The 21,688-nt window shown below is 37.9% G+C and overlaps 1 protein-coding gene across 3 annotated transcripts in view; it reads right to left on the bottom strand.

The window, feature by feature from the left end:
• Positions 1-21,688, bottom strand: part of LOC122835821 (neural-cadherin-like) — a 139,676-nt gene that overhangs the window by 20,261 nt on the left and 97,727 nt on the right. For all 3 annotated transcript variants that reach the window (XM_044125208.1, XM_044125207.1, XM_044125206.1), the window contains exons 18-28: positions 20,051-21,659; positions 19,225-19,318; positions 18,118-18,302; positions 16,933-17,162; positions 15,132-15,409; positions 10,762-10,976; positions 5,525-5,649; positions 5,224-5,351; positions 2,544-2,667; positions 844-1,027; positions 434-600 (exon numbers count right to left, since the gene is read on the bottom strand). In XM_044125208.1, coding sequence (XP_043981143.1) covers positions 434-600; positions 844-1,027; positions 2,544-2,667; positions 5,224-5,351; positions 5,525-5,649; positions 10,762-10,976; positions 15,132-15,409; positions 16,933-17,162; positions 18,118-18,302; positions 19,225-19,318; positions 20,051-21,659 — 3,339 coding nt within the window. The remainder of the gene's footprint in view (positions 1-433; positions 601-843; positions 1,028-2,543; positions 2,668-5,223; positions 5,352-5,524; positions 5,650-10,761; positions 10,977-15,131; positions 15,410-16,932; positions 17,163-18,117; positions 18,303-19,224; positions 19,319-20,050; positions 21,660-21,688) is intronic.

Genomic DNA, 21,688 nt, shown 5'->3' with positions numbered 1-21,688 from the left:
TATTGCATCTAGTGACATACTGCACAGACTTTGAGCTAACTACTCCTTATAAGCTGTGTCAGAACTCAGAAGTGTTTAACAAGAGGTTCGACCTTCCATTTATTGCTATACCCACTGACACGCTTGCTATATTAAAGTGGTTATGAAACTTTAACCAGAAACAAAAAATACCCTTGAATAAGGAAGGCCTATTATTTTTAATCAAACACTTTCCAAAAAGGCTCTCTGCAGATCTAGTCAAAGAGCCAGTAAGGAACATACATATGTCAGTCAACAGCCCCCTCAGTATCCGCCCATATGTCTCCAACCCTAATATTACTCACTCACAGCCTGACAAGCATCTGCTGCAATCATTTACAGGGTCTAATTTGAGGCTCACAAACAAGACAATCGCAGCTGTCAAGGTGGAGGCGGGTGACCAGCCGTGACTCACCTCTAAACGCAGGTATTCACTTTGCTCCTGGGACAGCAAGCTGAGGAGGACCCCTGTTAATGCGCGAGTACGGACCCCAACCTGGACTCTGGTCCGTCTTGCAGGGAGAGACCACAAGAGCCGCAGCTGAACGTGGCTCCGGCCGTCGAAGGAAAACTCTGGAGTCACTTGTCAATCAAAAAAAAAAAATAAATAAAAAAAAAAAGCACAAAAGGCTTGTTCAATTAATTCAGCTGTCACATGGGAAATACATGAGGGAATCACAGCGAGGGTGTGCGGCTGTGCAAAAGCACTTTATGTAAGACGGGGTTATCTTCCCACACCAGCAAGTTTTCCATTTGGGTCTGCACACCTTGTGAGGTTAGGACTGAAAACGTCATGGCCATTTAAAGGCAACTCTACAGACCTACCTTGATCACAATGCGGGCCTGTAAACCCTTTTTCACACAGGCAGCTGAAAGAGCCCCACTCCGCGTGACAGCGGCCCCGCTTGCCACAGGAGGGAAGCTGCTCCAAGTCGGTGCAATGGTTATCAATGAGACCGCAGCCGGGCAAAGTGTTGGAAGATTCAGCAGGAGAACCAAGGTCATACAACTAGATTGAATAAGAGGAAAAGAAACAGGAGAAAGAGAGTTGAAGAATGACACACTGAAAGAAGGAATGAAAAAAAAAAGGAAATTAAAAAAATTATATTTTTTGTTAAAGATTAGTAAAAAGAAACGCAATGGAAAATCAATATCAAATCTCACAAAAAGCTGTTTTTGTGAAATCAACTTCAATGTTTGATAAAAACTCTAAAATGGAACATTAAAGAAGTTTTATCTGAGATAAATGGGGAGGCACATCTGAATGGAGAAGCAATGAGTGAAAACTAAACAATCCTTCAGCTTTCATATGAATATGGAATAGGGCACCCAGGTGCTACTGGCAAAATGCAGTTGGCTGATCGTTAGCAACTGTCAGAACCGGTATAAAAATGGACGTATGAGGAGTTTGTTCATCTGGAGTTTTAAGGAATTTGTTAATGAAGTCAAGGCAGAAAAAAATAGACATCAGGTCGTATCTATGAGGGTAGACTCAACTGTTGTAGCACATTCAGTAATCATGTAGTGGGTGATGGGGATAAGAATGTTTGAGTGCATTATGTTTGTTGACATGACAACAGTTTTATTTGTTTTTGGGCATCAAATTGAGGTTTTGTTGACATTGGCAATTACCTCAATTAATCTGCTTTAATCATCCTAATGACCAAAACAGTATGACGTTAACATAATGCGCTCGGGAATGAGTTCAGTCAATGTAGTGTTCTGGTAAGAATATAGAAACAAATGCAAATCTGTGTGTGTTTATTAGTTGATACTGTTGAACTCCTGGTGCGGTTTATTATGCTCCTGGCTGATTATATATTGATGTGTTTTGGGTTTTTAATTGCTGTGCGGTATGAGGCTTGTGTATTCATTTTATTAATTAATGTGGTGCTTTTTCCTTTACAATGTGGCCGATGTTATTATGTTCTCGTGTTTATTTCTATTTCATGTTTCCATCTCAAATCCCACGTGTGTGTACCTTTAAAAGCCTACACACTCAAAGACACATCCCCTTTTTTTTCTCCCTTTCTGACATTACATTACTCTACCTTTTATTCTGTTTTATATCAGTTAGTATTAACAATATTTAGATTTGCTAAATGCCAGAATGATAAACTTTCTGTAAATGTAAAAGTTTACACACACATCCTTAAATCTAAGGTTATGACAATGTTTAACTCAAATATTGGAAATAAACATATGACGAGTTCACAAGGTTATAACACTATGATCTGAACTGTAAAAAAAAATCTCTACAGAAATGGTAAACTCATTGTATATTAAATTCCAATTAATAATAAAAAATAATACTGATCCAAAAAATATTATGCATGCAAGAAACCTTTGTATCACTATTACAGACTTAAATTTCACCAATCACATAAATTCTTTTACTAAGTCAATATTATTTTTAAACTTAGCTAGTTTCCTGTCACAACAGAACACATTAAATGAATACAATACAGCCACCTATTCGTCCAGCCATGTAGTTGCGTTAAACTCAGATCACTTTTTTACTTTACCTTGCTGTCCACAATCAAGTCCCTTATACATCCGCTGTAGTGTTTGTGTTGCAGTTGTGGGTATTCATATGATATGTTCTCATTGATTCCTCCAAGTTGCAGAACATGACTTACATTCAGGTACCTGGGGATGAAAAACAACCAAAGTATTTGTGCTAAGGGAAAGTTTTCAAGGTAACAATTCAAGACAGAACTTGCAACATAAATAAAACAGAGACCGTAAGCAGTTGTGACATGTACATACAATACCAACTGTCTGTTAAAATTCATAGTTTTCTTCAGTTCTTGCTGAGAACTGTCATCACTTTTTGTACATACAGAAAAGAAATGTGACACCTTTTTATTGTTCCTTTCCTTTTACTTTGAAAACATGCATTATACCAGTATGTAAATTACATTTGTGAGATAACAAAATCCACTTGCAAAGAGATTCCTCTACTATTTTCAAGACTTGCCAAGGTGGTAATTTCTCTGCCAAGATAAATCTAAACATAATCTCATTGGAATATGCTTTTTATTTATGAATCTCTTTGTCTGTAAAATTATTCTAAAATATACATTTATTACAAGTAACCCATTAAACCTATGTAACAGCACGATTGGTTTAAACAGAAATTGGAATGCTTTCTTGACAAAAAAATTAATAAAAAAACATTGTGGTGGGAATATGTCAAGTGGATGTGAGGCCACTTACTATTGAGGAAAAATGGGTTAGAGTTGTGAGAGTGAATAGATCAATAAAGCAGTTTTCTCCTCACCCACCAAAAACCTGTTTGCCTGTTCAAAAGACTTTATCCTCATGAATGTGAAATAAATGAAATCCTGGTTCCAAGGGAAAAGACAAAACACAGTTCATACTGCAGTGCTAACAGATAGCTCTAGATTAGTCAGATGTCAAAAAATTTAATTTTAGCATGTTTTTTTGTTTTTTTTTTTTTTTTTAGATTTTATGTGTCTTATCAGTTCAAAACTTCTGCTAACATCCCATAATTGCTTCATGGCAAGAAATCAATAATGTGTATTTGCAATAACAGGCTGGATATGAAACACTTGTATTTGTTTGTGCCAGAGCAAAATGAACAACATATTTCAAAGTACTGTTTTAACTTCCCTTCTAACCACAACCTGTGCAGCACTCGCTTTAAGAGTATGTAACAGACCACACACACCTATCTATGCACATAGATAGGTGTGTGTGTTACAATATTATGTGTAAGGTGGCAATTTTCAAACTGTAGCTAAGCTGAAACAACAATAATGAGTCCAGAGGCATGCCAGGTCCACAGTGGTAGTAAACAAGTTGAGCTGTGACCAAGCACAAAATGCTACGAGGACACAAAGTCAAAAATTAATTGCCATTTTAAGGATTACATTTCAGGAAATCATCAACAGTTTCTTTTCCCCAGAGAAAACAATGTGGCACATGAGAAACTGAAAACAGCCTGTGTATCCATCTGATTTAATTTTAATAAATAATAATAAACCCTGGATAAACATAAACAGCCTTTTCGATGAGAATTTCTGGGTTTGAACAGTTCTAACTACAAATCTTTCCCATGCTATCTAAAATACAAAATGCCACAAAGATCCTTTGTTTGGTAATACGTGATTCTAAGTTAACAGATTCAATTTGATTTCTAAGCTGAGATATTTAACTCAGAATCAACGGACAATTAATTTGATAATGTTCTAAATCACATTGGAAGAAAAAAATATGTAATTTTCTTTGTTCTGTCTTTCATTTGTTTATCTTATATTTGCATTATATAATGCCAGTTGCTAAATAAAACCTAAAAGGCATATGTTTTGTGACTTAGAAAACATTAGGAAATTAATGCAAATTAGAATATAAAACAGAGCATCTACTAAATACTATATTGAAACTAGCAACCAATCCAAAACATTTTGCCCCCTGCTGCTAGTTTTGCATCTAATCCTCACACGGCCCAGAGAGGATATGGAGCATGTCCCTCAGGTCCATGTGTCAGTTTAGGTTTAAAAACAGTAAGTGGAAACTAAACACAAATAGATTTGTTTGGAGTTGCTAAAGAAAGCCACACTCCAGTTTGAAGAAGGCTCTCTTGAATTATTCACGCTGTAACTTCTCATGCACTCAAAACAAATGCAGCCACACATTTTCCTGTGTCCAATTAAATACTCATTGAAAATACAGCCATTAATTTGTGTCTTTTTTTTATTAGAAGAACCACTTGGTTCATAATAAGCACAGCGGTTAGTTAGTTCACATCTGTTTCATTTACATAGATTCATGTTTCATATTTAATTTTCAAGTAAAACTTTCTCCTATCGCTGTCTTTTTAACTCATGTTTAAAATATACAAACATAAAACATTTATTGTAGATATTTCTACTGTGGTCCAGCTACAAATATGAACTGTGCAAACACCATGGATGGTTGGAGGGAGGGACGAATCTTTTCCAAATGACCTATGACAGGAACATATTAAACACATATGCTAATTATAAAATGAATTTCTCATTAATGGTGTTTTCCTCTCTTTAATTACAAGGCGGTCTGGCCATGACAAGGCCAGCTAGATCTATGGATGGATAAACAGTTGGATAGGAAGTTCACACAAAGGGATAGAGAATAAAGTCTAAAAATACAGATATTTTTTACAAACTATTTTCTCTTTCCAGAATTAATTATTGGTCTTACTTATCCCTGTTGGGCGTGACCCCTCGTATTTCACAGGAAGAGCGATCCTCTGTCATCGCCCAAGAATCCACCCCCTCTGCTTCCATGACAATCGCACTGGAGCATCGATCCAGAGTAAAGCGCACTTCCTTTAAATTCGGTAGGAAAGAAAAGAGAGGTCATTACAGCGGCATGTGGGGATAAATGTTCAGCTTCTTGACACTCTGTGGTACTGAAGAGTTTTCTAATATGACATTTCTCTTGCACGTAGAGTGAAACAGTCAGTGACAATCATGGAGGAGCAGTTCTGTACTTCTCTTACTTTGCTGTTGCTCCTCACATCAAGGCGGTGCCAACGTCTGTCACTCACTCCAACATTTGTTAACTGGAGAACTAGGGTCCCAGAACCATGGTTGATTTTAAGGCTAGGAGTCCCACCAATCAACTCTGTAACAGATGAACATCAAAATTAATAGAAACCACTGAAAAATAAGGGGACAATTAATTCTACGTGAAAATATTGGAAAAAATTCTCAAAGCAGCTCAAAATGCAGGTATGATAAAAAAATATTAAACTAGAGTAAACTGAAAATAGTGATGAAATGTATTGTAAACCAAACACGGTATAAATAAGAGAAAATAATAAAAAGGCAAGGTTCAAGTTCCCAGTTTGATACAGGGAAATACCCAAGGGAAGTTTCTTCTCTTAAACAAAGAGAATAAACAACTGAACACAGACTGGAGCGCAGAATCTGAGTAGCAACGAGAACAGTATGTTGCAAGCCACATTTAGGGCTCTCATGGCAAAGCTGTGTTAAAACTCTCGAAATGAATTCAGGTTTATATTTCTTAAATTTACACAGCTGATTGTGCATTTTAATAATAATTAGTGGCTTCCTGTTTGCCTTAGATGTAATTGTAACATGATACAGAAAGCCATTTCTCTTAATCCATGATTTCTGGCTAGCCTGATTGCCAAAACAAGGTGATTTTGTTTTGAAAAAGCTCACTGTTAAGAATGACAAATAATCTGAGATACTGTGGGATTATTTATCGCCCTTATAATTGTTTTGGATTGTTTGATACCATGGCATCACAAAGTCCTACAGGTGAAGACTCCAGCAACACTTGAAATGCAAATGAACCAACTTCACTGCATTCATGACCCCAATGAAGGACAAGAGTCTACATTTTTTGGTCCCCCTGAATTTTAAATTTTTTTGGAGTCTTTATCTTACCAGATCTTTGTCTCTCTCCATGCACCTTGTAAATATGTGATAGTGCCAGAAATACTTGAAATACCAGAACATTTAAAATAACAATATCCTCTGCCAGTCAGATTACTCTGCAGTAATATAAAAATGAATTTATTTTGGGTCCGGCACTGAAAATACTGTAGTTCTTTATCATGGGGTGACAGAAGAAATTTAAGAAATGATTTTAGCATGGTCACTTATTAAATATTCATTAGTTTAGAGAACAATAAGAAGAAAACATATAGACACACTATATATCCATGAATGTAGGCAGGGTGAGCATTTGCACAATGACAGGAACAATAACCTGATAATAAAACTCCACTATAACTGCATCATTAAATAATAAAAAAATCATAAAGACTGTTTCTTTATTATGTCACACAATTGGATGATATTACTTTTACATGAAGCATATTTAACATAGTCTTTACGCTTGTTGCCTTAAGAGGATTGTATGTTTCTTCTAAATGTTTCGGTGTTGCTAAGGCTGCAATAGAATTAGGTCTTTAAGGCACAGCATAGTTAAATTGTATTAATTAGTTTTGATAAGAAAAAAAAACAACAACAAAAAAAAACAATGTTCCCAGAGTGAGCCTTTGTATCAACAACAATAAGCTGTGCTGTTTCTTTCATGAAGTCACTATGTGCTTTCCGAGTAGTTACCTGTGAAGTGGACTGCACAAGGTATTCAACCATGCTATGAAAGATTCCCAACAGAGCAAAAAAAAAAAAGCTCAATTCCAAGAAAATCTGGAACTGAGTCAACAGAAAGCAACTATGGTTCACTGATTTTCTGTGTGATGGCACGAGTGATCGATCATTACTGCAGGCGCAAAAAAAGGAGTCATATTTTCTTTCCAGTAAAACCTTACTGGGATCTTTAAACTCAGTATATCAAAACTCAAATACACAACACCTCACGTATTACTCTTTGCCGTTATTGATTTCAAAGGATCACATATATACAACAATCTATCACACATAGACATCCCTTTTCCTGCAAAAAGATTCAAGACTAACATGGCAAAATTATTTCTTCATTTATTTTTACACGTTTCACAAATATGGAAGCAAACATCTCACAGATGAACTTTTATTTGCTTTTTAATCCAAATTGGTTTTCATTGCTCATACCTAGCTGAAAAGAATTTTGCTGTAGCATTTTTGTGCAAAAGGCTTTAAATCATTATGTGTTTATTGGAAAAGATAAAGAAACGGGGTTTTCATAGAATTACACTGAAATTGTGCGGCTTGCTTTAAGGATGGTAATTTTAACTATGCCAAACAACACCATGTAATTTCCCAGGGCTCCATTCTAGTACCAGTGCTATGTCTTTATTTCTGTTCATATTAGTCTAATGTAAGTGAATTACATAATTTGCTTTCATGCTCATGTAAGGTTTCATTTTCTGATCAAGTATGATGAATTTTGTTTACTGCATATCATGCTTTCAAGGTAGCGTATGATATTGTAAATAGTTTATATCTCATGGAACAAAAATATATACATAGATATGTTTTCTTTCTGTGACCATAAAGTATGCTCCATCAATTTATCTAAAATTCTGATTTGAATTTTTTGCTAAAACCTTTTCGATTGGAAATGTTTAGTTCAATTCCTCATGGTATGTTTTATGTGTACCTGCTCAAACACACCTGAATATTGTATTGCTATAAAAATGTAAAATTGTTGCAGTTATGGCTATAATAATTTTATAAGACACTGATGGTTTGAAATGTAGGTGTTTTTATTCACCCATTATTTCTATCGCTTTATGATATTTTTACTAACTATCCAGAGTCTTTACTGTTTTACTGCTTTTACTGTTTTATAAAAGCTATCTGCACAATAGCGTTACCTCTTTCCATGCATTCTGCATTTTGTCTGAATTAGTTTTTTCCTATTGTGCTAAATAAATACAAACATACTTGATCTTGTGGCGCTTTGAAAGGATCTAATCAGTGAGTTGTTCAGACATACATGGGAAAGTATGTCACTTCTCCAGAAGTGTAGAAGAGCAGAAGAAGTTCAACCTTCTCACCTTTCATCTACCCACGCAGAAGTCAAACGTCGTGCTCTCTTTTTGTTTTGCTGTGAACTGGAAATTCTCATAAGATGTACGTTTTATTTTCCCCCTTTGTGTTGGAAATAAAAGTCCTTGCTGCTCTCCCTGGTCTATCTAAGGTTTTGTTGATCTTTGTTTTCATTCAAGTTTCTGTTTCAGACCCAGCAGTCTTGCAGTGCCATGAACTTTAACCTTTAACTACCTAATTGAGACCTGTAGAGCCTGAGACTTGGCTCTTCTGATTTAAACTTTCACTAACCATTCCAGCATCTAACCTGGAGGTGCTCATGTTTACTTCAAGCAATGCCAGGCACTGGGTCAGATGTTCCCAACTCATATTTCCTTCAGCATTTCCTTCACAAGTTGGTTTCCAAGTAGTTTGAAAATTGCAATAACTGTCACACTAATGGACACCAAAGAAATCAATGACATCTTATTGCTATAAGATCTTATTTGCAATATGTAAACACAGACATATTTGTTCAAGGTGAGGAAATGCCAGAACCGAGGTTTACACTTGCACATCATCTGTTAATGGAAAAAAAATATAGATACAAGATGTTGTAACCATCAAGTTCAAACAGCCATTAGGAATAGAAGCAGGTACTGCTGCAGCCTCTAAACACTAAAAAATTGAAACAGCAGCTACAAAACCTTTTTTTCATGAAATGTGATTCTAACAAATATTTGGAGTTAGAAAATACTTGTTTTCTAACTCTAGCTCTGACAGTGCTAGGCAGAAAGAAAAATATGCTCCTAAAATCAAACCTTTGCTTGCCGTTATACACACAGGAAATGATTCAATATCATAAATAATAGGCTGTGGGCAAAAATCCCCTTTACTGATTTATGTACCAAACAATTGCCATTTCACCACTTCCATTTTGCATCCTGCAACAAATTGTTTTTGTACCCTTCTTGCAAACTACATAGTATGAGTTTATTTTTCATTTAGCACAGTATTTTTGATAAACTGTGACGATGAATGGTCATGCCCTCTAATTATGCACATACTATTATTTTATTTTATGTTATTACTTTGAAGCTTTGTATGATACCTTATTTACACCCAGTTTACTTCTAATCCACATTTTGACCCCTTAAAATATGATTAAGACGTGTAATCACACCAAAATTATTTTGTGTGACTTTCTGATTATCCATGTTACTTATTATTACAGTAAATTATGAGGTGAGTATTAAAAATTACTTTTATTTTTGGATGTCACAGATGGTCTGAAACACACACTTGGGTGAAGAAATGAAGTTTGGTGGTATGAAATGTCCCTCAGAATATATTAACATTTTTAACAAAATGACTTAAAGTTCAAAGGTGAATAAGGACATTGGTGAATGGGGTATTCGTCTCCTGATGGTAGAAAAAAAAAGCAGAACAAAATACTATAGAAGTGAACTAGAGTTATTTTGGTTTGATTATGGGTTATAATTTCCCACAAATTTTATGAGCCAACTTACCCAAGCTGGAATCAGATGCAAACATTAAGATGTAATTGGAAAAAAAAATCTTCCGGAAATTAGACACAATTGAATGAAGGCATGTTTAGAATTAGTTATCTCCATAATTCATGAAAATACAAACCAGAATAGATACAGATGCAATAGTTAAGTACATGGGAATAAAATAGTTTGTCCACAGATACAATGAGGAAACAAAGGATAAAATAGAAATGCATGAGTATGAAATGATGGTATGAATTGGAGCATGAGAAACCTATTTGCAGGCTGATAATTCAAAACTGGCTGCAGAAACATGTCTTTCCATAAATATAACTTCAGTCAAAGTGAGGATGCACTTATTTTATTTTACTTATGCTTTTAAAAAAAAAAAGTTTATCAATATGTCAAAAATAAAAAAGCTTCCTTTTATTCTTAAGAGTTACAGCAGGCCAGAAAGTCCTACTGATGTTCACTCTGACGGTGAATATCTACAGAAAATAAAGGTTTTTCGATTGTTTCACTGCAAGTATTATATTGACCTCAGGGGGTTATGAAAAATCATTGCTTACATATTTATTAGCAAAAGTGTTTAGTCTTTAAAGGATATTGAGCTGATGGTTGTATAACTAAGTTGACTGAGAGCTCATATGTCTCTGAAGTAAACAAACCTAAAGCTTTCCTCAGATTTTTTTTTGTTGAGCTAGGTTTTAGAGCTAAAAAGCCCAATAGCACACATGTAATTACTGAGACTTGACATTGTTTATTTATTTATTTACCTATGGCAATATAGTCTTCATTATCTCCAGGTAAAAGGGTGGCCAACGGGCCTGCATACAACAGCAGTCCGTCATCTTCCTCCGTCATAAACTCGAGCGAAAGATGGCTATCAAAGCATGGCCTTATGGGAGGAAACCAGGCATAGCCGTTACCAAGGAAACTAAGTCTTGTCTGCTGACAGTCTGGCCCTTCGAGCTGTGGGGGGCAGTGGCACCTGTAGCACAGAAAAAGGAAAATGTGTGAAAAATCAGGACAAAACAAGTGGAAACAATCAGTGTCATTCAGCTTTGAGCTCTCAGAAATCTTCGCATTGTCTCTGTCGTACGTGACAGTCTTGTTGATTCACGCAGGCAGACAGGTCCGACTGTGTTTGAACACGCTGCCTGTCAACAGACAGCAAGCAGAGCACTTTTATCTATCAATTGTTTGCATTAGCGACAAAGCCCTGAATATTCAGTTCTACATTAAATCAATTAGTTATGAACACAGCATTACTCTGGTCTATTCTTTATCTATAACAGCTGTCTGAGCTGAACTCCCCGGAGACAGTTCAGGCTAGGCACATCACGCTCCCTTTGTTAGGAGATAATTAAATCTATTTCTTTCACTCCTCTATGTGTCGAACCATCACTGATTTTCAGAAGTTTTTTTTTTTTTTCCCACTATCCTGAACTGCCCTCTGCTCACACTTATGCTACACACTTTACTAGATTGCCACTTTTTGTAGCCACTTATCTACTTTGATTACAGCGTTAGCGCTAAGGATCAACGCTCTCGGACAAACTGGAAATTAAGCATTTTTCATGAGATCCTCGAATCTGTTTGAGCAAGTGTCTGTAATGATGAATTTTAATCACAAAAATGCCACCAAACAAAGAGATACATGTAGTGATGAGAAGCAGCCCTTTCCATCAGAATGATGGCGAGGATTGAGGGGACTGGTTGATCTCAGCCTGTCCTCTACTGCAGGCATGTGAGACAAGCTGGCTTTGCTGATAATGTCAAAGCCATCTATTTTCATGCAGTGTCTAAAGAAGGCTGTGTGTACTGAGGCTGTAACGGACTATTTCTCACATCGCTGTTTATTGTGCAGAGGGGGCAACACATGGTAGGAATACTGATCCACATGCAGCAAAAAGAGGAGGCTTAGCTTGATGGGTAGCCTTTTGCATACATATGCACACAATAAGCAGTAAAAGAGCACCTCAATCTTTCACTGTTCTTTCATGTGACTCATGAGAGCAATGGCAGTCCAAATCAGGAAGGGCATGGCCTGTTATTCTCACTTCTGTCTGACAATATCTGATTAGCTCCTCTTTGAGGATTCCTGTTAAGCTCCCTCAACAGAGGATGGGAAGAAAAATTGGATTCTTTATGGATGGACTGAATTCATGTCAGGTGACATGTATGGTTCCTAAGGAGGAGACGGGTGTCTCGGAAAACATGAGTTTTGCAATCGTTTGCGACAATTTAAAATGTAATGAAAACAAAAATACCGTTGTGTTTATGCTGCCTGTGACCACTAGGTGTGTTTTACACGTTCATATTACTGGCACCTACTATGACTTTGCACAGTGTGAGAAAACAGAAGTAGGGAATGCATTTAAATAATCCCTTTTGCCCTATATTTATTTAATCTGTGCATTAGTGTGATAAAAAAAAGTGAAATGAAATCCGGGCATTTTTTTTCTAATGACTTCCACTGAGCTTTTTAAACCTGAAGGCAATGATATTTATTACAACAGCAAGGAACAATCAATGGCTAGGCTTAATATAAAATTAACTAAAGTCATGAAATTCTGGTCACTTATATTAAACAAAACAGCAAATTTAGTCATCTGGATGTGGCGAAGAATACAATGTGGAATAAAGAAAACTTAAATGGTTTTCAATGTGGCATGTTGTCAGTGCCAGACAGGCTGGCTGAACTGAATTGTGCAGACACTGCTGATCCACTGGGATTTCCACAAAACCATCTCTCTGGTTTTCAGGGAGAATGGTTAAAAAAAAAAAGAGAGAAAACAACCAGTGAGTAGTAGTGTGAGGAAGAAAATGTCTTGTTGATGTCAGAGGTGAGAGGACCATGAACAGATTAGATCAAAATGATAATAACTTCCAGTAGAATAAAGCACCATGGCCCATTAAAGCAGTACTGAAGGCAAAAGTCCTAGCTAGATGTACTTAATAAAGTGTTGAATGAGTTTTACAAGGAAAAGGTGATTCTTGTTTATCGCCTGCCACAGGTATTAAAGTAAAAAAAAACAAACAAAAAAAACATTCAACATCATTTATAATAATTAAAGTGTTATAATAAATTAGCTTTTTGTTGCAGTTTAATCTTACATTGTTTTTTTTAATCCAGATGTTTATTCAGAGCAGGTAAAGGCTAAAGAAAATGCTTAAGAAAAATTATTTGTGGCACCACTTATCACTTCTATATGACCATTACAATTTTGTTAGATATTATTTCCTTGTTTGACTGCTAAGGTACTTTAATTGGAGATACTGGGTTCCTTTTTTGGTGCACAGTGGGGCAGTTTGTGCAGTTCCTTCCCACGAAGAAGGTCCTGGGACAAATCTATACTGGCTCCTTTCTTTGCATGTTCTCCTCATACATGCGTTGGGTCCATTTGTACTCCACTCTCCTTTCACAATCCAAAAACATATATGCTAAGTTAGCTGGCCTTCGAAAACAAGTGTGAGGATCATCGTATGTCTTGTTCATCTCTCTATTTCCCTTGCAATGTGTTTACCCCACAGCCTGTTTAATGACTACTACAAATAGTCACCAGCCTGCCCATACCCCTGCATGAATTAAACCTGTAAAGACAATTGAAATGATGGCCTATTGGTTACGTGGAGGGCAAAAGTATAACCTAACCGAAAGACAAATCTTTTTCACCACTGATGAAAATTTGAAAGCTTAGGAAATACAGCAAAGAGTGGGTGTATTTGTTGTCATCACGAGTCAACCTTTAGGGACTATCTATACAACGACTGGTTGTTTTGTTTGGAAGGCATGCCAGTAAAAAGCCTTTTCTGTCCAACCATAACAAAATAAAAATCTGTGGAGTTTGATAAAGACTACAGGGATTTTAACTGGAATCCTTTGTGTTGGTCAGATGAGAATTGCTTAGTAGTAATTTATTAAGGTGAGTCTCGGGTTAAAGATAAGGTGAATAAATAGAAAACACAACACAAGTCAATACAAGAAAACACTTTCTTGTATTGTGGCCAATGTTACTAATAACAAAAAAGTCACTAGACTTGTTGCTAGTTGCTTTTTTGAAAAAAGTTGCAAGAGACATCAGAAAAGTTAGTAAATACAGTGACAAAGTTGACAAGTTGTAAACAGCAACTTAATAAGGTTAAATTTTTACAATTCAAAACAGAACTGCGTAAAAAGACCTTGCATTCTACAATGGACTTTGGTCTGTTTCACTTTCAAGCCCTGGGATGCCTCCGCCATGATTATTTCTAATACTACTACAAACTGACTCAGTTAAAGGATGAGCAGCAGCAATCTTTTCCGGCTTCTGCCTCTGCTCACACTAAAACACAAAGACAAAGTTTGTGTAAGCGGACTTTGTTAGTCAATTGTATGGAATGATTTTAAAATAAAATATTATTTGACAATTTATTGTAAATTGATAACCTATTGGAGTTAAAAGCTACCTTACCTTTCTTTGGTTGTTGAGCAGCTTGTAGGAGTGATATTAGTAGACTAAAGTTTTTTTCTGCATATAATGAAGACATAAAACAACTTAAAGCCATTTTTGTGCATTTTGAAATCAAACTTAAAGCTATTATAACTTAGTGGTCTTAGTAGTTAAAAGATCTTTATATTGGTGTTGAAGGATGAGTTCACAATGTGGATTTTTTAAATATTGTATTAATCATGGATAGTTTTACTGTTAATTTTGAAATTGAATTAATAGCTAGAGGAGATATTATCACATTAATCATTTCATCTCTACTTTTTCACTGTAAAATGTTATAGTAGAAAAATTTGCCTTTGCTACTTGAGAAAGACTGTTGTATAAAGCATTACCAGCAGGTTTAATGTCATGTAAAAATTGTCTTTCTTAATATTTGATTTTTTTCCCTAATGAATACTCATTATCCAAATTAGAAGTTATTTTTCTAATTGAAAAATCAGCATGAGGTAATGCAGCTGCAACACCAATAAACTTACTTTAAGAGTGGTTTCATATCTTTATCCAGATTTGTGGAGGATAAGCTGACAACACCAGAGGACTTCAAGTGCATTTCATGTTTATAGACACTATATGCAAAAACCAGGGCAAACCATTTTATGCTTGCCCTTTCTTAAGAGTCAGTTTCACCTGAGGTCAACTATGTCTCTCACCTGTACCCATTTTGTGAGTCAACGCATGTCCCTCCATTGAGGCAGGGGTTAGTGGGGTAGTAGGAGCAAGTCCGGTGGGTCATTTCTCTTGCGGCGCAGCCACACACGGCCGAAGACGTAACCTTCACTGAGGCCAGGGATAAAGCACCGAAGTCTATCAAGTTGGGTGAGTCACTGACGCTTAACTGTGTGTAGCAGCCGCCGGATGTCTTACAGTCAGTGCGCACACACTCATCTACCTGCACCTGGCTTACATTCACACGCAGGAGTGACTGCAGCTGCAGTGTGAAAAGGAAGGGGGAAAAAAAACAGGTATTATAATAATGGTCTGTGAAGACAACAGGGATTTGTATCTTGCAAGATTCTTTATGGGATTTACAACTAAATATTTATTAGCTTTCAGTTTTGCGTTTCATTATATCAGAAACACAAATTTTCTTGCATTTATTGGGATTTATGTGGTAGACCAACACAAAGTAGTGCATAACTCTGAGGTAAAAAGGAAAATGATGCCTTATTTAAAATTACGTTTAACAAATTAAAATTTCAAAACCAGCCTGTGCATAAGTATTCAGCAATATTAAGTCTGTCAATACTTTTTGGAGTCGGCTTCTGCTACAAGATTTCTGGGATATGTCTCTAACAGTTTTGAGCACCTAGAGACATTTGCTTTTGCATATTCTTCTGTACAAAATAGCTAAAGGGTAATCAAATTGAAAGGATGGCATATGCAAATAGCAATTTCTTTAAGTCTGGTACCAGAACCCAAATCGGATTTATGTCTGAGATTTGACTGATCCATTATAATACATGTATTTACTTTATTCTGAAGTAATTCCATTGTAGCACTGGCTGGATGTTTGGGTCATTATTCACCAGAAAGGCAAACCGCCAACCCAGTGTGAAGTTATTTGCAGATTCTGACTTACTCTGACCAGGTACCTGCATCACAGCAAATAGTAAGTTGCTGCAACCAACATGTTTCACTGAGGGAATAATGTGTTCAGGGAAATGTGCAGCGGTAGATTTGGCATTAACCATGTTTTGCATAAAAGAAATAAAATCTTAGTTAATGTTTCATCTGACCAGTGTCTTCTTTCACTATTATCCCACACTACTGTGGCATACTTTAAACTTGACTTCTTTCAAGCATGGATTTCAACTTTCCACTGATCCATAAAGGCTACATTTGTAGAATGTCAAACTTATAGTTATCCCTTCAAAAGGTTTTCCCACCTAAGCTGTATCTCTGCAGCTCCTCCAGAGTTAGCAGAAGCAACATGTTTGCTTTCAGAATATAAAAACACATGCATGCCATTCAGTTTTATTGGTAAAACCTTTAGAAAATTGCATATCATTTTTCTTTCATTTTAACAACTTGTCCTACTTTTTGTTGGACTGTCACATAAAATCCTAATAAAACCTTGTTTTTAAGATGACAAATGTGAAAGAGTTCGGGGTGTGTACTACAGTTAATAAGAAATGTAAAAGAGGAAGAGTATGCAGGACGACTATGGCTCTGTGTCTCTAGATTAATAGCTAAAGTGGCAAGGTAGTTACACTGATGCAGAGGGAAATTGTGGAGGAAAGAAAGGTTATTCCAGAAGGAAGAGATACACTGACAACAACTGAATAAGAGACAAATGGACATGACAGGGTCAGGCCGTAAACCGACAGAAATTCAGTGTGAGAATGAAAGGGCAGATAAAAAGCTTGGTTATCTCTTTCCCTCAAGCTCCTAGGTTTATCACTTGATTTATGAACGGTGATCTCTATCGGTCTGACAGGATGGTATACATACCTTCCTTTTATGTGCAGCCAGGACACTGTGCAGTTTCTCTGGGCGCAAGTAGCCATTATCGGTTAGCACATAGAAATGGATGTCCACTGTTCTCGCCTCTCTGTCTGCTACACTGAAAATGTTGATAGTTCCCGGTCTGACAGACAGGGTTTCAGACAGGAAGTCCCAGAACGCCTCCAGCCGACTTTTCCCCTCGACGTTTGAGTCGATAAATTCTCTCGCTGTAATGCCTTTGGGAAACAAAGAGAATGGAGGCTCATGACATAAGAACTACTGACTTGTCAATGACAACTGGAGAGTTGATCAAAGTTGGTGAAGTTCTTTATTCCATTAACACAAGAGGTAGCCTAACATCTCCCTCTATTGATCTGCTTCCTCTTGGAGCCGTCCATGAGTTAAATGAGTCCGGATGCAGCACAGCAAAAAGAAAAGGAAAAAAAAATCATCTGTTTGCACACAGGCAGGAGGCCAGAGTCTTGACAAACTGCCTTGTACAAAACATTTTTAAGAACTGGAAAATCAATCATGTTTTGGGTAGAACCCACCTGCAAAATGTGAGCAGTCATCTTTAATCTCTCAAACATGATAACAACTCTGAGTCAGAGGCATCCATAACAGCCTTTGACTCTGTTCGCCAAATGGCTTTTTAAATGTCAAGGACTTTACCTGACACTTCTAGATTGACCTTTATAACGGAGATTTGATCTGAGAGACTGCTAGAAAAATGAATACACTAACACAAACCTCAGACCGCAGCGGAGCAAGAAACAGAAGAAGAAAACTGAGCATTGTGAATGGATGCTTTGCAATGCTTAGAAATGTTAAACAATGCAAGTTAGAGGGAAAAAAAAGATTTCTTGACAGCCTGTTATTTAGGTGTTAACTGGATTGACAACTTGATAATCATTAAAGGAAAAGTACTAATTTATTCAGAATCGTGGAACATGCTGTCACGTTCAACATCAGTATCCAAACAGAATTAACCACAGTCAACAAAGAGCAAGCTTTCGTCTATCTGAAAGTTTTATTATTCAATCCATTTCTGATGATAAGGTCGAGAGGTTGTAAAGTAACACTACAGTTAAATAAAGCTTCAATCCACCTGCTCTCATGCTTCCACCAACAGATTTAGAATTAACACTAAATTTATGCAATCAGGTGAAAATGTGTTTCTGCACACTTTACCTGTCAAACGCAGTGAGGCGGACGACAGAATGGCCTTTTCCTCCAGCTCCCTGATGTGAACCCTGACTCCTGATATCACGTCAGGCCACACCCCATCAGAAACCCCAACTCTTAACCAATAGCTGCCTGGTGGAGTGTTTTGCCGGACAGTCAGCATCCCTGAGCTCTGATTCACACTGAAGTATCTGAGAAGAGCAGAAGAACGGTTACCAGGAAGAGAACAAAGGAAAAAGAACAGGACAAGTGACTGTGATGCACTTCTGTAAGTTAAAATGGGAACAGACCAAGTTTCTACATCTCCTCTATGTAAATGGTTGTGATTTATTCAGACAAATGATTTTTAGAGGTCCCGGTTAATTTGTAGCCAATTTTGAGATGGATGGAAGGATGATGGATGGATGATGGATGGATGGACAGATCTGTTTTTCTGTACTTATCACTCATTCTTGACTGAACAGGAAGTGCTAAATAGAAATTAATTTTTAAACACAAAAAGTAGCAGAAAATTTTTTCCAATACGGAAAATATAAGAAAAAAAGCAAAAGGGAAGAAACAATGTCTTCGGATCCAAAAGGCCCTACAGGGGCTTGGTAGTTGTTATGGTGACAGAAGTTGCTGTATGAATAAAACAAATATGCAACTGGTATTTCTAATCTGATTCTGAAAGTGTTCACACTGAATAACAACCCAAGGTCCCTGAAGTAGTTAGAATGTGGTCATATGGGCTGTCTCAGCCTTTAACTATTCTGCAGTATGATCAAGATTTCCGTGATTGTTCGTTATGGTCACAGTTTCCAGAATAACAATCATTGAAGATTACAAAGATTAAAATCTTAATGGAAAGTGAGGGATATAGCAGAGGGCAGGGAATTGCCTCTGAGTTGTAGAAAAATAGCAAGGTAAGCACCATTTAGACCAAATGATATCATTCAGAGGAGGTTTTTGGGGGAGTACAGGCTCATCACTCCGGACACAACTTTTTTGGGGGTTTTTCTGCATATGCGGCACGTTTTTTCAAAGCTTTAGCACTTAAACTTCTGTGACACATTTAAAGATCAGTAAGTTTCAAGAGCAAAAAATTATAGCCAATTAGCACTGAGCTCTTACTTAGCTGCACTTGTCTCCAGACTGTAGGTCTTGTTGTCCCAGTCATCTGGATCTGGGGCATACACCTTCCCTAGAGCAGCATTTCCCATCCTTCCTGTTCAAGGTAAACACACGCACACGTGCACACACATACATACACATTGATTCAGTCTGGACAGAATCTGCTGATGCCAACACTTATCTTTTCATCCCTCTCTTCTCCTTCTCCTGCATTCTTGTGTTCTGTTCTGCTTATTATGCTCATAACTGTGGAGTCCCACCGCTGGAATGAATAGACTCTCATTGCTCCACTTCAGAGAGCGTGGGGCTTAAAGAAGCAAGGCTATCTCACTATGGATTATGCTATTATCGACCTGCAGTGCCAGAGTACCGCAGCTGGGTAAACAATGGCAGCCTCCACGAGTCATGGCACTCCTGTTTCCCACAATTACCAGAACTGCCATGTAGCTCTGTGTAGGATCAAAATACTAACAAGCCAATATTCATAGCCAACTTACCTGTAGGGCAAAAAGAAACAGACAAAAGAAGGATGATGATCCTGCAATAAAATTATGTACCTATGAGCTTTAGGCTAAAGGAAGGAAAAAAAAGCGCTCTGGGCTGGAGGAGGAATTTGACATAATTTCCATAGCATAACACAGTATAAATGTGAGCAAACAATTATGAATTCCAGACCACACTGAGTCAGTATAGCTATAGTAATAAGTTTTCCCTTCAGCTTTAGCCTTAGTTTTCCCTCTTCACTCAAACTCTGCCTGCAGTGCAAAAGCAAAAACAAGAAGAAGCGAGAAATGAAATGAAATAAGTGGGTAAGCAAGCAACTCACCCTTGCGGCTATGCACATAGACATCTTTCTCCCCTGCCTGATGGGCGTTATCATTATGATCACCAATAGTGATGGTGAGAGTGCTTGTGGCCGTTATCGGTGGAAGTCCACTGTCAATCATTACGACCGGTAAGTGGTATTCGCTCTGCCTTTCCCTGTCGAATCTCCGCAGGGTGGTGAGTGTGGCAGAGCCATTCCCATGGTCCTGCAGGTGGAAGTCAGAAGAGTAAACCGAGGGCAGGGAGATGAGGAAAGGTGGCCCGTGTTCTGAGGTATCTTTATCCACAACATGAAGGAGGGTTGAGCTCCCGTTAAGATAGACCACTTGAGGTGCGGGCCCATTCTCCCACAGCACGGGAGAGTAGAGCATCTCCAGCTCCGGTCCGTTATCATTCATGTCAAGCAAAGGCAAGTGGACCGTAACACTGCCAGTCAGCGCTGGTGTGCCACGGTCTGTCGCTATGACAACCAGCTCATAACCTGCCACCGTCTCCCTATCCAGAGACTTGGTGACAGTGACAACACCACCTCGGTTGACTGTAAAGTGTCCATATGGGTCTGAATGGGGGAGAATGCTGTAAAAAACATCCCCGTTCAGACCGGAGTCAGAGTCAGTGGCTACGACTTGAATTATACTGGTACCTACTGGTACATCCTCAGGTACAGAGGAAAGCAGGTGAGAACTCGGGCTAAACACAGGTGCATTATCATTTTCGTCTTCTACTAGGATCATGCAGTGGATAAAATTGGCAAAATTGGAGTCCTCCACTTTGATGGTAAGGTTAAACCTTTGTTCATCTGGATTCTCAAAGTCCAGCTTCTTTTTTAGCCTTAGAGTGCTTTTCTGCTCCAGTTTGTGACTGACAATATAGAATCGCTGCTCTGCATCTCCGGCAACCACACTGAATGCCAACTGGCCATATCTACCATCATCAGGGTCCACAGCACTCAGCTCCAGGAGGGACGAGTCCTCAAGTGTGCTCTCAGGAACACGAGCACCACACCAGTCCTCACTAAATTTTGGCACATGATCATTAACATCTGTCACCACCACAGTGACTGTGGCCGTGCCTGTCATTCCGCCGCCATCCCTGGCCTCCACAACCAAATGGTGGCTATCAGCAAGCTCTCTGTCCAGGCCTTCTGCTGCCACGGATATGGTGCCAGTGCTGGAATCAATGGTGAACAGGTTCGCATTGTCCGAATTCTGTGCATTATCTGTAATCCGGTAGGTGAGGATGGCGTTTTGGCCCACGGCTGCATCATCCAGATCCACAGCTGTCATTTCAACAACAAACGTTCCAGGAGGAGAGTTTTCTGCCACACTGCTATGGCAATTATCAGGTGCGCACACAAAGGTTGGGGCATTGTCATTGATGTCCCACACGTTGATAATAACATCTGTAAAGCCAGTAAGCCCCTCGCCTTCTTCGTCCGTTGCCATGACAACAAAGCGCCATACAGCTCGCTCCTCTCGGTCCATGGTTCGCTGGGCATACATCTCCCCTGTGATGTCGTTAATCATGAAATGCGACTCAGCACCTTGGCCATGAATGGAGTACCGGATTGCTCCCTGGTCTGCATCTTTGTCTGGGTCAGTGGCTGTAACCTGTAAGACAAAATCTTTAGAAAATGGGA

This window comes from Gambusia affinis, linkage group LG08, assembly GCF_019740435.1.
Source record: "Gambusia affinis linkage group LG08, SWU_Gaff_1.0, whole genome shotgun sequence".
Taxonomy (NCBI): Eukaryota; Metazoa; Chordata; class Actinopteri; order Cyprinodontiformes; family Poeciliidae; genus Gambusia; species Gambusia affinis.
Note: the sequence above shows the minus strand (reverse complement) of the source record. Positions and strands in the feature narration are given on the sequence as shown.